Source organism: Salmo salar, chromosome ssa05, assembly GCF_905237065.1.
Source record: "Salmo salar chromosome ssa05, Ssal_v3.1, whole genome shotgun sequence".
In the NCBI taxonomy this organism is placed as follows: domain Eukaryota; kingdom Metazoa; phylum Chordata; class Actinopteri; order Salmoniformes; family Salmonidae; genus Salmo; species Salmo salar.
This window is the reverse complement of record NC_059446.1, coordinates 38,305,488-38,322,930: the sequence shown is the minus strand read 5'-3', so window position 1 is coordinate 38,322,930 and position 17,443 is coordinate 38,305,488. Positions and strand designations below refer to the sequence as shown.

At 44.1% G+C, this 17,443-nt stretch overlaps 2 protein-coding genes across 2 annotated transcripts in view; both read right to left on the bottom strand.

Annotated features, from left to right (window-relative positions):
• LOC106604876 (protocadherin gamma-C5) overlaps positions 1-17,443 on the bottom strand; it is a 190,867-nt gene extending 173,424 nt beyond the window's left edge. The window contains exon 1 of the mRNA XM_014199980.2: positions 14,905-17,443. Coding sequence (XP_014055455.2) covers positions 14,905-17,304 — 2,400 coding nt within the window. The 5' untranslated portion in view covers positions 17,305-17,443. The remainder of the gene's footprint in view (positions 1-14,904) is intronic.
• LOC123743227 (protocadherin gamma-A11-like) lies at positions 3,690-6,243 on the bottom strand. Its single transcript, XM_045719386.1, has one exon. The coding sequence runs from the start codon at positions 6,099-6,101 to the stop codon at positions 3,690-3,692; it is 2,412 nt and encodes an 803-aa protein (XP_045575342.1). The 5' UTR covers positions 6,102-6,243.

Sequence of the window (17,443 nt, the reverse complement as noted above, 5' to 3'; positions counted from 1 at the left end):
GCAGAATTCTCTATCAGAGAGGCTTTGTAAGTCCTCTGGCTGAAAACGGGGACGTTGTCATTGGCATCCAGAACATGGATGTGAACAGACGCGGTACCTGACCTGGCAGGATTACCCCCGTCAACCCCACTGATAGTCAGAGTGTATTCTGCCTGGGTCTCCCGGTCCAAAGCTTTTTTCAGAACCAGCTCTGGGTATGCTATTCCATTCACTTGAGTGTTCATTTCTAAGGCAAAATGGTCATTGTGACTCAGTTTATAATCACGAACCGAGTTGGTGCCCAAATCAGGGTCATGCGCACTCTCCAGAGGGAAGCGTCTCCCCAGCACCGTCGACTCGACCAGGTCCAGATCAATTTTCCCAGTAGCAAAAGCAGGGCTATTGTCATTCATATCCTGAATGTCCAAAACAAGACTGTACACTTTTAGCGGATCCTCCAGCAGCAGCTGATACTGTAGGACGCAGACAGCTGCCTGCACGCACAACTCCTCTCTATCTATCCTCTCGCTGACCAACAGAGAGCCCGAACCATAGTCAAGCTCACAAAGCTGCCGAGTACCCTCCGCCACGATGCGGGCTCGACGTGCACCAATCTCAACTAATTTCAGCTCCAGATCCAGAGCCAGGTTCCCAATGACCGAGCCGCGCTCCAGCTCCTCTGGTACGGTGTAGCGCACATCTCCAAACGACGCGCCGAAGAGAAGGACAATCCCCCAAAATCGCAGCCAGCTACTCCGTTTTACCCACAGTTGCTCTATGGTAAATCCCTTGTTGATCATACTATTTATTAGTAGTAAAACCATGTTTAAACACGACTAAGATTAGTTATAAAATATATAGTTTGGTTGAAAATAAATATAGCATCAAAGCGACGCAGTGACCCTCTTATACTCGTCTCAAGCCGAGCAGTACATGCCCTACTCCGGAGCCTGCTCGTGTCAGTTTGGATTTCTCTCCTCCCGCCTCAATCGCGCGCACTCACTCTCACTATGACTATGACTGGGCTACCAAAGTTCTCGCTCTCTTGCTCTCTCTCGCTCTCTCTCTCTCTCTCTCACACACACACACTCTCTGGCACTGACACACTATTCCTGTAACAATAACACGGATGGGGAGGGGGAGAATTGGATTGTATTAAGCCATATTCCAATCCAACGCGATAAAATAGTGTCACCCAGAGACCTAGATAATAATTACATTATATAACATCTGATGATGTGAATTGATCTACAAAATAGGTTGCATTAGAAATGTCTATCGTGTTTGCATGTCACTGATAGGTCGTGTCCTCTGATTACTGTGTCCTAAGAGAATGTTCAAAGTAGTTCGACAATTAAGGTTGTCAACAAAGTTGTTGTAAAAGTCTAGGATGTCACTTCGACGACAGACATGTAGCCTACACATGTGAACACGACACATATTTGCGAGACAAACTGCACCAGTTAGGTTGTCGAATCGCATACGATAAAAATGGACGAAGACATACGCTGAGTGTTTCGACACGTCAGCTCAACGGCACCCGAGCTTTATGACACCACCAGTGGGTGGAGAACTGGATCTATAAAAACACAGCTGGTGAACAGCGACACTTTGAGTATAGCTTTAAAAATTACACACATGAATAATGCCTAGTCTGCTTTACAGCTATTGGGAATAACTTTAACCCTGCGTCTACCGAAATAAGCATAACCAAATAGACGGATAGGAAATGCCACTATGTATAACCACACCATATAAATCATCGCATGAATACAGTCCGCATACTCAGGTGAAACAGATATTCATTACAAAAGAGTAGTTTAGGCCCACACATCTGAAATGGAAGGTGCAATGCAAATAAGACGTATAATCCTGGTTTTACAGCCAATGTCATGTACAAAAACAGAGAAGATGGCATGAAAGGAAAGTGTTGACACGACAGCCAATCAACGATGAAGGATCTCTACTGGCTTATAGACGTTTTCCACATTTCAGCACCATGGACAGAAACAATGAGAGGCCTTCCGCGGCACTGCACTTCAGAAACTCGCACACTGCTTCTCTCACAATTCGACAAAAAGCTCGCCACACACAGCAATTATCTTTTGTAAACCATTTCCAAACAAACATTCACTCAAAAAGTGCCAAATTCCGATTATCAACTCATTTTCTGTAACCTCAAATCTGTGAAGCATGAGTGAAATATACAATATATATATACAAAAGTATGTGGACACCCCTTCAAATTAGTGGATTCGTCTTATTCAGCCACACCCGTTGCCGACAGGTGTATAAAACCGAGCACACAGCCATGCAATCTCCATAGACAAACATTGGCAGTATAATGGCCTTACTGAAGAGCTCAGTGACTTTCAACATGGCACAGTCTTAGGATGCCACCTTTCCAACAAGTCAGTTCATCAAACTTCTGCCCTGCTAGAGCTGCTCCGGTCAACTGTAGGTGCTGTTATGTACATCTAGAAGCCACAACGGCTCAGCCGCAAAGTGGTAGGTCACACAAGCTCACAGAACGGGACCGCCGAGTGCTGAAGCGCATGGCGCGTAAAACATCATCTGTCCTCGGTTGCAACACTCACTACAGAGTTCAAAACTGCCTCTGGATGCAACATCAGCATAATAACTTTTTTTGTTGGGAGCGTCATTAAATGTGTTTCCATGTCCGAGCAGCCTAAGATCACCATGCAAAATGCCAAGCGTCGGCTTGAGTGGTGAAAAGCTCACCTCCCATTGGACTCTGGAGCAGTGGAAACGTGTTCTCTGGAGTGATGAATCACACTTCACCATCAGGCAGTCAGACGGTCGAATCTGGGTTTGGAAGATGCCAGGAGAACACTACCTGCCCGAATGCATAGTGCCAACTGTAAAGTCTGGTGGAGGAGGAATAATGGTCTGGGGCTGTTTTTCATGGTTCGGGCTAGGCCCCTTAGTTCCAGTGAAGGGAAATCTTAACACTACAGCGTACAATGACATTCTAGACGATTCAGTGCTTCCAACTTTGTGGCAACAGTTTGGAGAAGGCCCTTTCCTGTTTCAGAATGACAATGCCCCCGTGCACAAAGCGAAGTCCATACAGAAATGGTTTGTCGAGATCGGTGTGGAAGAACTTGACTGGCCTGCAAAGAGCCCTGACCTTAACCCCATCGAACACCTTTGGGATGAATTGGAACGCCGACTGTGAGCCAGGCCCAATCGCCTAACATCAGTGTCTGACCTCACTAAGGTTCTTGTGGCTGAATGGAAGCAAGTCCCCGCAGCAATGTTCCAATATCTAGTGGAAAGCCTTCCCAGAAGAGTGGAGGCTGTTATAGCACCAAAGGGGGGACCAACTCCTTATTAATGCCCATGATTTTGGGAGGAGATGTTCGACGAGCAGGTGTCCACATACTTTTGGTCATGTAGTGTATCAATCACAAACATAGGCCTACCCCATCAGAAGTAAAAAAACAAACATGTAGGCTCTCATTTATATTGCATGGGGAGGAAATAATTATCTAAAAAAAATCACAAATTGTATGAAACCTGGAGCATGTATAACCGATACCTAATAGGGAATGAGTAAATTCGTGTGTGTAGCTTTGTAATTTCTCCAGGGGGAAAAGTGATTGTACAAAGCATTTTAGCTGAAATTTTAAGAGAAGTATAGCCTTTATTCTATCATATGTAGGCCTAAAAACAAATGTAATTTATGATTATTTACATACCTCTGGGGACCCATCAGAGTCCTCAAACGCTTCAGCAAAGTCAGTGGGAGTTTTTCTCAGAGTCTGGTCGGTGGGCAGCGTGTTGTCATTGTAAGATCTGACGAACTTGAAGTCACTGGAGCGCGAACCGGTCGTCAGGTAGGCGTCATAATTGTAGGTGCTGCGGAGAGTTCCCGCTCCATCCACCTCTGCGTAGTTGGGCGGGAGATACGCACTTGGGATGGCGACCGCTCCGTCAAACAACAGTCTGGGCTTTCTCCTGCGGCAAAACCTCACGGCCAGGATGACAATAATGAAGGTGAGGAAAAAGGTGGAGACCGACACCAGCGCGATGATCAGATAAGAGGTGAGTTTGGAATTGCTCTCATCATAAGATATATCTTTCAGTTCTGGCACTTCAGCCAAGTTGTCAGAAATCACTAAATACATGGAACAGGTCGCAGAGAGAGAGGGCTGTCCGTTATCTTTCACTGACACAATAAGGTTCTGTTTCATGCTGTCCGATTCAGAAATGTCCCGCTGTGTCCTGATCTCTCCGCTGTGGAGACCAATAGTGAAAAGTCCCGGATCAGTGGATTTGACTATATGATAGGACAGCCAGGCGTTCTGGCCGGAGTCCGCGTCCACCGCTATCACCTTGGAAACAAGAGAGCCCCCGTGTGCAGCTTTGGGGACCAGCTCGGTCATGAAGGAGTTCCCCTCCGGGGCGGGATATAGTATCTGAGGAGAGTTGTCATTCACATCCGTTATGAACACACTGACAGTGACGTTGCTGCTGAGCGGAGGAGAACCGTTGTCTCTGGCCATCACGTGGACTTTAAAACTCCTGAACTGCTCATAATCAAACGACCTCAAAGCGTGGATCACCCCCGTGTCTCCGTTAACGGATAACAATGAGGACACCGGGACACCGTTCACCTCACCGGGTAAGAGAGAGTAAATCACTGTACCGTTCTGTCTCCAGTCTGGATCTCGAGCAGTAACGGAACACAATGATGAGTCTGGTTTGTTATTTTCAGTCACGTGGGCGCTATAGGACTGTTCCTCAAACGCAGGTGGGTTGTCGTTCACGTCAGCGACAGATAACTGAACACTTTTAGAGGAGGACAGAGGCGGAGAGCCCTCGTCGGTGGCAGTGATTGTAATGTTGTAATCAGACACTAGTTCCCGGTCCAGTTCGCCCGTGGTCACCAGAGAATAGTAGTTTTTGATGGATGGCACCAGTTTAAAAGGAACGTTTTGCTGAATGGAGCAGCGGACCTGTCGGTTATTTTCAGAGTCTCTATCCTGCACGTTAATGATGCCCACCTCTGTACCAGGTGACGCGTTCTCAGGTATGGGGTTGCTCAGAGATTTCAGGTATATTACAGGGGCGTTGTCATTTACATCCGTGATATCAATAATCACTTTTGAATCAGATGAAAGGCCATAGCCATCTTTACCCTCTATGCGTATTTCATATTTTGGGTCGCCTTCGAAATCAATCGGACCTATCACCTTAATTTCTCCAGTATTGTGGCCCAAAGAAAATACCTTTATTGCTTTGTCAGATATGCGACTGAATTCATACGTCACTTCCCCATTCACTCCCTCATCTGCATCTGTAGCACTCACTGTTACCACTACAGTATCTAAAGGAGAGTTTTCAGGAAGACTGGCTTTATAGACGGCCTGGCTAAACACTGGGGCGTTATCGTTAGCATCCAGTACAGTGACGTGTATGACTACAGTACCTGATCTCTGCGGAGTGCCGCCGTCTACTGCTGTTAGCAGTAAACTCATGTCCTGTTTTTCTTCACGATCTAGTTCTTTATCTAAAACCAACTCTACGTTCTTTCTTCCATCTGTGTAATCGTGGACAGACAGCACAAAATGTTCATTACTTTGTAACGTATACCTTTGCACTGCGTTCTGTCCCATGTCTGCGTCATGTGCCTCGTTAACACGATAGCGAGCCCCTTTGACTGCCAACTCACTAATTTCCAATTTGATTGTGTCCTTCGGGAAAATGGGTGAATTATCATTGACATCCTCAATCAGTAGTGATACACGATGCAATTCCAACGGACCTTCTAGAACCAACTCGAATGTAAGCATACACGAAACCTTATCTCCACATAGCTCCTCTCTGTCAATCCTTTCCGCAACAATCAAATCCCCGGTACTCTGATTAATGTCACAATAACGTTCATAGTTCCCCTCGGTATCAATTCGGGCCTTACGAGCGGACAGTCTGCTGGCTTTCAAACCGAGATCTTTGGCTATATTTCCAATTACAGATGTGCGTTTCATCTCCTCCGGAAAAGAATAGCTCACGTCTCCAAAGGCGGTGTGCAGCGTTTGGAGAACGAATGCAAAGCCGCAGACCAGGCCTGTCACCGATATTCCTTTGTGACCCATCCTTGGACTATAAACAGAAAACTAGCATATAATTAGATACTGGAATGTAAAGAAATAGTGTTCCACGAAAATATGGAGTCTGATTAAAATAATATCCACCGAATGTGGCAGGAATCTGACCGTTTCCAAGTCTTTTCCTCAGCTAAATGTCACCAGAGCACACTGGCCTGTAAACAGAACGAAGTGGGTGGAGAACGGGGTCTATAAAAACACAGCTGGTGAATAGCGACACAGTGAGTACTCTTTAGAAATTACATATGGTAACAAACATTCTTCTAAATCTACAGTATATTTCACGAAAAGTCATCATAGGAATCTGTAGCCTATATAAGTAGGCTGCATGATTGAATAGGTAGACTACTGTAATTATTGTGGGGAAACCTTATGTAAACCAACCTTATGTAATAAGCCAAATATATAGAAAAACAGTAAACGGCAGTAAAACGCCCAACACATCAATTACGGAAGGGTAAATCCATTCGAATTCAATCCCTTTTTGACAGCATCCCTTAAACAAAACTTTCTATTCATGTTTGCCCATGGAAAATTTGGTCAGAAAGTGACTTTTTGGACCTGAATGGCAAAACATCCAGGAGATAAAGGTGCTCAAAGTTGACTCATTTTGCATACCATTGGACATCCATGTGTTCATAACTGAAAGATATAAACGGTTGAGTTGGACATCATTTGGGGCAGCAGCGTAGCCTAGTGGTTATAGTGTTGGATTAGTAACCGAAAGGTTGCAAGTTCGAATCCCCGAGCTGACAAGGTACAAATCTGTGTTCCTAGGCAGTCGTTGAAAATAAGAATTTCTTCTTAACTGACTTGTCTAGTAAAATAACAAACAGTGTTGTCAAACCTAGTTATTATTTCTAAAAATATATATCTTTTAAAAAGGTCATGAACAATCATTCTGATTCCCATGTAAAATAGCCTTTTTGAGTGACTAGAATATAACCCATACTATTTGTTTTGGATAGCCTTTACTTGTTAGATATTGTTAGATATAAACCTTTAACATCAAGTATCTAACAAATGTGTCAACTGTGATTCTTTAAATATTTGCATATGTTGTAGCTCAGACCCTATTTTGCGCTGTGCCCGTTATCGGTTGAGATACAACATGCTCTTGAATACTGGGTGGGTGTCATTTCAATCATAGAAATACATTTAATAGAATGGACCTATCCCTTCAGACCACAGTAATTTAGCTTTTAGACAGACCACTGTCGAATGTCAACTTGAATGGTCATGTCTATTCTATGATCTATATTTCTATGATATCAATAGGTTTACAGTATATTGAGAATTGACAGTATAATTTAAAACAACATTCAAGTCAACATTCTCTGATGTGTGGACCTCCAACCATCTTTGTGGTACTATTTCAAAGTTGAAATGTAAATGTTATTGCAATTTTTTGTACATTTATCAGCCAAAACATGACACCCACACTGTATTCAAAATAGGGTCTAACATACAACAAAAGTGAACATGAAAAAACTCTGAGTTTACACGTTCTTTAGATAATTAATGTTAAAGGTTAAAAAAATATATATATATATATTTTTTTTACTCCCCCCAATATAGTTTAGCAACCCTGTTCGTAAGCTTTTATATGATATCAATCTAAACCGTTTGTTGATCTTTTCCAGCGATGAAGACATGGATGTCTCATGGTATGGTGGGGGTATGCAACGTCGGTCAACTTTGAGCACACTTATCTCTTGAATATTTTGGAATTCCGGTCCAAAAAGTCACTTACTGAACACTTCTACAACAGGCAAATATGTATAGAAGGTTTCGTTCAAATCAAAATGGGTGACGTCAAAAAGTGATTGAGTTCAAATGGATTTACCAGGCATTAAAATCCATATCAGACTATTTTCACGAGTTAAGATGTTGATTGAAAGAAATAAGTTCCAAAGTGAACACATATCCAAAAAGGTATACGTCTACGTTGCAGGTATCATATTTGAAGTGCCGGTATTTTAGTTAACACAATCTCATCAATGCAATAAAAAAAACGGAGTATGGCAATGAATGAAAGTAATGACAGTCAAAAGGCGATGAAAAGTAAACCGTATAGGTCTTAAAAAAGTCATTTCAGCACCATGGACAGCGACATACACATGCCGCTGCGCAACGCTTCTCTCATCACTCTGTCTTAGTCGCTCTCTTCACACCGTATTAATATTTTGTAACCCCTTTCCAAATAGGCCTGCACTCAAACAGGACAAACTAGGCTACTAACTCATTTTAACCTCAAACATGCAGCGTGTAGGCATATGTAAAAAATCGAAATAAATCACAGCATAGACATCACAGCTCAAAGCACATACTCAAATCAAAATAATTCAAACCACAAAATAGATTAGCATAAAACATTTTCACTTCAATTTTGAGGGTATATATATATTATCATCAGTAGAATCAAACCTAAAGCATGAACAAGTTGACCAATATGGTTGCTTTCAAGACAACTCGGAAACTCTGATCCTCTGAGTAAAAATGTGGGTACGTTTTTTGCGCAGAGCTTCCTATTGGTTGATTCTGATACTTTCCAAGTGGGAAACTCGGAGCTCATCTTTCTACAATGAGTTTACAAGTAGGAAATGTGCACATTTTCCGAGTTACAAGTTGTCTTGAAAAGGGCAAACTGGGGTATTGACTTAGGTTACTCCTGTGAGAATACTGAATTAATTCAGGGGGAAAAAAGGCTATTGTACAAATAAAATAAAATATTATTGGTCACATACACATGGTTAGTAGATGTTAATGCGAGTGTAGCAAAATGCTTGTGCTTTTTGTTTCCGACAGTGCAGTAATATCTAACAAGTAATCTAACAATTCCACAACAACTACCTCATACACACAAATCTAAAGTGATGGAATAAGAATATGTACATATAAATAAACTCAGCAAAAAAAGAAACGTCCTCTCACTGTCAACTGCATTTATTTTCAGCAAACTTAACATGTGTAAATATTTGTATGAACATAACAAAATTCAACAACTGAGAAATAAACCGAACAAATTTCACAGACATGTAACTAACAGAAATGGAATAATGTGTCTCTGAACAAAGGGGGGGTCAAAATCAAAAGTAACAGTCAGTATCTGGTGTGGCCACCAGCTGCATTAAGTACTGCAGTGCATCTCCTACTCATGAACTTCACCAGATTTGCCGGTTCTTCCTGTGAGATGTTACTCCAGTCTTCCACCAAGGCACATGCAAGTTCCCGGACATTTCTGGGGGGAATGGCCCAAGCCCTCACCCTCTGATCCAACAGGTCCCAGACATGCTCAATGGGATTGAGATCCGGGCTCTTCGCTGGCCATGGCAGAACACTGACATTCCTGTCTTGCAGGAAATTACGCACAGAACGAGCAGTATGGCTGGTGGCATTTTCATGCTGGAGGGTCATGTCTGGATGAGCCTGCAGGAAGGGTACCACATGAGGGAGGAGGATGTCTTCCTTTTAACACACAGCGTTGAGATTGCCTGCAATCATAGCAAGCTCAGTCCGATGATGCTGTGACACATCGCCCCAGACCATGACGGACCCTCCACCTCCAAATCGATCCCGCTCCAGAGTACAGGCCTCGGAGTGACGCTCATTCCTTCGATGATAAACACGAATCCGACCATCACCCCATGTCAGACTAAACCGCGACTCGTCAGTGAAGAGCACTTTTTGCCAGTCCTGTCTGGTCCAGCGACAGTGGGTTTGTGCCCATAGGCAAAGTTGTTGCCGGTGATGTCTGGTGAGGACCTGCGTTACAACAGGCCTACAAGCCCTCAGTCCAGCCTCTCTCAGCCTATTGCGGACAGTCTGAGCACTGATGGAGGGATTGTACGTTCCTGGTATAACTCGGGCAGTTGTTGTTGTCATCATGTACCTGTCCCGCAGGTGTAATGTTCGGATGTACTGATCCTGTGCAGGTGTTGTTACCTGTGGTCTGCCACTGCGAGGACGGCCATCTGTCCCTTCTGTTTCCATGTAGCGCTGTCTTAGGCGTCTCACAGTACGGACATTGCAATTTATTTCCCTGGCCACATCTGCAGGCCTCATGCCTCCTTGCAGCATTTTTTAAAATGGTTTATTTCACCTTTATTTAACCAGGTAGGCTAGTTGAGAACAAGTTCTCATTTGCAACTGCGACCTGACCAAGATAAAGAAAAGCAGTTTGACACATACAACAACACAGAGTTACACATGGAATAAACAAACATACAATCAGTAATACAGTAGAAAAATCTATATACAGCATGTGCAAATGAGGTAGGATAAGAGAGGGAAGGCAATAAATAGGCCATGGTGGCGAAGTAATTACAATATAGCAATTAAACACTGGAATGGTAGAATGTGCATTCACGCAGATGATTAGGGACCCTGGGCATCTTTCTTTTTGTGTTTTTCAGAGTCAGTAGAAAGGCCTCTTTAGTGTCCTAAGTGCCTCTTTGCTTGACATCATGGGTTAAATCAAAAGAAATCAGCCAAGACCTCAGATTTTTTTTTAGACCTCCACAAGTCTGGTTCATCCTTGGGATCAATTTCCAAACGCCTGAAGTTACCACGTTCGTCTGTACAAACAATAGTATGCAAGTATAAACACCATGGGACCACGCAGCCGTCATACCGCTCAGGAAGGAGACGCATTTTGTCTCCTAGAGATGAACGTACTTTGGTGCGAAAAGTGCAAATCAATCCCAGAACAACAGCAAAGGACCTTGTGAAGATGCTGGAGGAATCAGGTACAAATGTATCTATATCCACAGTAAAATTAGTCCTATATCGACATAACCTGAAAGGCCGCTCAGCAAGGAAGAAGCCACTGCTCCAAAACCGCCATAAAGAAGCCAGACTATGATTTGCAACTGCACATGGGGAAAGATCGTGCTTCTTGGGGGAATGTTCTCTGGTCTGATGAAACAAAAACAGAACTGTTTGGCCATAATGACCATTGTTATGTTTGGATTAAAAAGGGGGAGGCTTGCAAGCCGAAGAACACCATCCCAACCGTGAAGCACGGGGGTGGCAGCATCATGTTGTGGGGGTGCTTTGCTGCAAGAGGGAGTGGTGCACGTCACAAAATAGATGGCATATTGAGGAAGGAATATTATGTGGATATATTGAAGCAACATCTCAAGACATCAGTCAGAAAGTTAAAGCTTGGTAGCAAATAAACAATGACCCCAACAATGGTCTTCCAAATTAACAATGACCCCAAGCATACTTCCAAAGTTGTGGGAAAATGGCTTAAAACTTCTTTGGGATAGGGGGCAGTATTTTCACGGCCGGATAAAAAAAGTACCCGATTTAATCTGGTTACTACTCCTGCCCAGAAACTAGAATATGCATATAATTTGTAGATTTGGATAGAAAACACTCTAAAGTTTTAAAACTGTTTGAATGGTGTCTGTGAGTATAACAGAACTCATATGGCAGGCCAAAACCTGAGAAGATTCCATACAGGAAGTGCCCTGTCTGACAATTTGTTGTCCTTCTGTTGCATCTCTATCGACATTACAGCATCTGTGCTGTAACGTGACACTTTCTAAGGCTTCCATTGGCTCTCTAAAGCTGCCAGAAAGTGGAATGGGGTGTCTGCTGTCTCTGGGCAAAGTACAGCAGCTCTGTTTGTGAGTGGTCAGCCTGGGGACAGTGAGACTGGAGATGCGCGATCACGAGACTTCTCAATTTTTTCCTTTCAGCCTTTGAATGAATACCACGTTACCCGGTTGGAATATTATCGCTATTTTCCGAGAAAAATAGCATAAAAAGGGATTTTAAACAGCGTTTGACATGCTTCTAAGTACGGTAATGGAATATTTAGATTTTTTTTGTCACAAAAAATGCGCTCGCGCGTCACCCTTCGGATAGTGACCAGTTCCTATGCTTCCTGGCTGATGTTTTGGTCACTTTTGAATGCTGGCGGTGCTTTCACTCTAGTGGTAGCATGAGACGGAGTCTACAACCCACACAAGTGGCTCAGGTAGTGCAGCTCATCCAGGATGGCACATCAATGCGAGCTGTGGCAAGAAGGTTTGCTGTGTCTGTCAGCGTAGTGTCCAGAGCATGGAGGCGCTACCAGGAGACAGGCCAGTACATCAGGAGATGTGGAGGAGGCCGTAGGAGGGCAACAACCCAGCAGCAGGACCGCTACCTCCGCCTTTGTGCAAGGAGGAGCAGGAGGAGCACTGCCAGAGCCCTGCAAAATGACCTCCAGCAGGCCACAAATGTGCATGTGTCTGCTCAAACGGTCAGAAACAGACTCCATGAGGGTGGTATGAGGGCCCGACGTCCACAGGTGGGGGTTGTGCTTACAGCCCAACACCGTGCAGGACGTTTGGCATTTGCCAGAGAACAACAAGATTGGCAAATTCGCCACTGGCGCCCTGTGCACTTCACAGATGAAAACAGGTTCACACTGAGCACATGTGACAGACGTGACAGAGTCTGGAGACGCCGTGGAGAACATTCTGCTGCCTGCAACATCCTCCAGCATGACCGGTTTGGTGGTGGGTCAGTCATGGTGTGGGGTGGCATTTCTTTGGGGGGCCGCACAGCCCTCCATGTGCTCGCCAGAGGTAGCCTGACTGCCATTAGGTACCGAGATGAGATCCTCAAACCCCTTGTGAGACCATATGCTGGTGCAGTTGGCCCTGGGTTCCTCCTAATGCAAGACAATGCTAGACCTCATGTTGCTGGAGTGTGTCAGCAGTTCCTGCAAGAGGAAGGCATTGATGCTATGGACTGGCCCGCCCATTCCCCAGACCTGAATCCAATTGAGCACATCTGGGACATCATGTCTCGCTCCATCCACCATTGCCACGTTGCACCACAGACTGTCCAGGAGTTGGTGGATGCTTTAGTCCAGGTCTGGGAGGAGATCCCTCAGGAGACCATCCGCCACCTCATCAGGAGCATGCCCAGGCGTTGTAGGGAGGTCATACAGGCACGTGGAGGCCACACACACTACTGAGCCTCATTTTGACTTGTTTTATGGACATTACATCAAAGTTGGATCAGCCTGTAGTGTGGTTTTCCACTTTAATTTTGAGTGTGACTCCAAATCCAGACCTCCATGGGTTGATAAATTGGATTTCCATTGATTATTTTTGTGTGATTTTGTTGTCAGCACATTCAACTATGTAAAGAAAAAAGTATTTCATAAGATTTTTTCATTCATTCAGATCTAGGATGTGTTATTTTAGTGTTCCCTTAATTTTTATGAGCAGTATATATATATATATACACACACACACACACATACACATATATATACACACGTACATATATAAAATCTAATTAACCCTTCTTCAGGGGACCCCTCAGAATCGTCAAAAGTTTCTGCAAAGTCAGTAGGAGTTTTTCTCTGAGTCTGTTCCGAGGGCAGCGTGTTGTCATTGTAAGATCTGAAGAACTTGAAGTTCGTCAGATCAATTCTGATGGGGAACAACAGTTGAACTAAGCTCATGAGGCATTTATAAGATATATTCTTCAAAAATCAATGGGTACACATCATTAACGTAGCAGTCAAAAATGTATTTAGCAACTGCTGATTGCTACTTTAATGTCTCAATAACGTTTTTGGTTCACTTCGGTAGAGTGCAGAGTGCAGCATGAGAAGAAAGAAAGCAACGTAGCACGTCAGGACTATCACGGAAAATCCTTTGTTTTCCCATAGGCAGAGTGCAGCATGAGAAGAAAGAAAGCAACGTAGCACGTCAGGACTATCACGGAAAATCCTTTGTTTCCCATCCTTTGAATACAAACGGTGAAACCCCATGAATATATATAAATCAATGTTAGTAAATAGTCTAGTATTACACAAAAGATTATGAAAATTTGCTACGTCATCAAGAAAATATGTGCGCAATCTGGCCGTCTCCAACCCTTTCTGCAGTGAAATGGCACCAGATCTAGCGACACAGTGAGGACCCGTCAGAAATGACACAAATGATCTGATATCTTCCTGAAAGCTTTTCAAATAGACGTGCTAGGCTACATGCATTCTTGATCAACTATTCGATACATGTATCTCTTTAGATCAATTAATAACCAAATAGAAATACAGGCTATAACATAAAACCACCACAAATAAACCATTTTATGCTGCTGTTGGTCTTTAGGTTAGCGGACTGTATAAAAAGTGTAACGTAGGGCAAAGTGATAACTTTCAATCAATAATGACTAGTTAGTCTTACCGCTCTTGAATACATGATTTCAGCACCTCGGACAGTCCCACTCAGTTCAGAGTTGGTCCTTGCTATGTGGAATCATTGGGACGTAACTACCACATTGAAGTTCACGTTTAAAATGATTACGGTAAGGGTTAAGGTTAGGGTTAGGGTTAGGGGTTAGGGTAGGGACGCCCCAAGGATCTCGGATAGCACTACTCGTTCAGAGTTGCTGCTGTTTATTAACTGATGAGTTATAACTGATTTTCTCGTCACTCTTGTTCGCTAAATGATTATATACAAACAGCTCTACACGTAAACTGTACCACAATAGGCTACCTAACTACCAACCACAATTTACAAAACTACCATGAACACATTCTCTGTAAGAACATCTGTACAGCGTACATGCTGCACAAGTGTCCAGCCAATCAATCAATCACAATAAATCGGTCACAACACAAACTTTTCCACATCAATACGGTATTTCCCTTTGAAATGAACGACATTAAATCGTTGCATTTCATCTCTCTTTGTAAAGAGCTTGCTGTGAAATAATATTCTTAAAACATCAAAGCAAATCTCCACAATTTCTATTTGCAGGAAAGGCCTACCTCGGCTGATCCCTCAGAATCGTCAAGTTCTTCAGCAAAGTCTGCTGGAGTTTTTCTCAGAGTCTGGTCGGTGGGCAGCGTGTGGTCATTGTAGGATCTGACGAACTTGAAGTCACTGGTGCGTGACCCGGTCGTCAGGTAGGCGTCATAATTGTAGGTGCTGCGGAGAGTTCCCGCTCCATCCACCTCTGCGTAGTTTGGAGGGAGATACGCACTGGGAATAGCGACCGCTCCGTCAAACAACAGTCTGGGCTTTCTCCTGCGGCAAAACCTCACGGCCAGGATGACAATAATGAAGGTGAGGAAAAAGGTGGAGACGGAGACAAGCGCGATGATCAGATAAGAGGTGAGTTTGGAATTGCTCTCATCATAAGATATATCTTTCAGTTCTGGCACTTCAGCCAAGTTGTCAGAAATCACTAAATACATGGCACAGGTCGCAGAGAGAGAGGGCTGTCCGTTATCTTTCACTGACACAATAAGGTTCTGTTTCATGCTGTCCGATTCAGAAATGTCCCGCTGTGTCCTGATCTCTCCGCTGTGGAGACCAATAGTGAAAAGTCCCGGATCAGTGGATTTGACTATATGATAGGACAGCCAGGCGTTCTGGCCGGAGTCCGCGTCCACCGCTATCACCTTGGAAACAAGAGAGCCCCCGTGTGCAGCTTTGGGGACCAGCTCGGTCATGAAGGAGTTCCCCTCCGGGGCGGGATATAGTATCTGAGGAGAGTTGTCATTCACATCCGTTATGAACACACTGACGGTGACGTTGCTGCTGAGCGGAGGAGAACCGTTGTCTCTGGCCATCACGTGGACTTTGAAACTCCTGAACTGCTCATAATCAAACGACCTCTCAGCGTGGATCACCCCCGTGTCTCCGTTAACGGATAAGAACGAGGACACCGGGACACCGTTCACATCACCGGGTAAGAGAGAGTAAATCACTGTACCGTTCTGTCTCCAGTCTGGGTCTCGTGCAGTAACGGAACACACGGAGGAACCAGGTTGGTTATTTTCAGTCACGTGGGCGCTATAGGACTGTTCCTCAAACACAGGTGGGTTGTCGTTCACGTCAGCGACAGATAACTGAACACTTTTAGAGGAGGACAGAGGCGGAGAGCCTTCGTCGGTGGCAGTGATTGTAATGTTGTAATCAGACACTAGTTCCCGGTCCAGTTCGCCCGTGGTCACCAGAGAATAGTAGTTTTTGATGGATGGCACCAGATTAAAAGGAACGTTTTGCTGAATGGAGCAGCGGACCTGTCGGTTATTTTCAGAGTCTCTATCCTGCACGTTAATGATGCCCACCTCTGTACCAGGTGACGCGTTCTCAGGTATGGGGTTACTCAGAGATTTCAGATTTATCACTGGGGCGTTGTCATTTATGTCTGTAATGTCTATTATCACTTTAGTGTCAGATGAAAGACCGTAACCATCTTTCCCTTCAATAATTATTTCATGTTTAGCTTCTTCTTCGTAATCTATTTCTCCTATTAGTCTAATTTCTCCAGTTGTCTGATCTAATGCAAACATTTTTCTGGCTATGTCAGAAATGCGACTGAATTCATACGTCACTTCCCCATTCACTCCCTCATCTGCATCTGTAGCACTCACTGTAACCACTACAGTATCTAAAGGAGAGTTTTCAGGGAGACTGGCTTTATAGACGGCCTGGCTAAACACTGGGGCATTATCGTTAGCATCCAGTACAGTGACGTGTATGACTACAGTACCTGATCTCTGCGGAGTGCCACCGTCTACTGCTGTTAGCAATAATTGTAACTCCCGCTGCTCCTCGCGGTCTAATTCTTTATTTAGAACCAACTCACCGTATTTACTACCGACCGTATTGGTTTGAACATTCAGCAGGAAATGGCCATTCCTTTGTAACATGTAGTTTTGCACTGCGTTTTGTCCTATATCTGCGTCGTGGGCAGCATTCACACGAAAGCGAGCGCCTTTGACAGCCAACTCACTAATTTCGAGCTTGATAGACTCCTTTGGGAAGATAGGCGTGTTATCATTAACATCCTGAATTTGCAATGTGATTCGGTGCAACTCAAGTGGATCTTCAAGCACAAATTCGAATTTTAGAGCACATGAAACCTTCTCTCCACAAAGCCCCTCTCTGTCATTCCTCTCGGCAACAATAAATTCCCCGGTACTCAGATTTATGTCACAATAACGTTTACGGTTCCCTTCTGTATCTATACGAGCCTTACGGGCGGACAGTCTGCGAACATCGATGCCGAGATCCTTGGCTATGTTTCCAATCACAGATCCACGTTCCATCTCCTCCGGAAAAGAATAGCTCACGTCTCCATACACGGAATGCAGTGTAAGAAGAAAGAGAGCAACGCAGTAGACCAGGCCTGTCACCAATATTCCTTTGTGCCCCATCCTGACATTAAAAACGTTGAAATACCATCAAGTCTAAATATTACAATGTAAAAAAAAATCGTATTCCACAAAATATTCAGTATGATCTAAACAATATCCACAAAACGTGCCAGAAATCTGACCGTCTTCAATCTTTTCC

Excerpts from the sequence above, each read along its gene's own strand:
- LOC123743227 (XM_045719386.1), bottom strand. The coding sequence starts at position 6,101 with ATGGGTCACAAAGGAATATCGGTGACAGGCCTGGTCTGCGGCTTTGCA.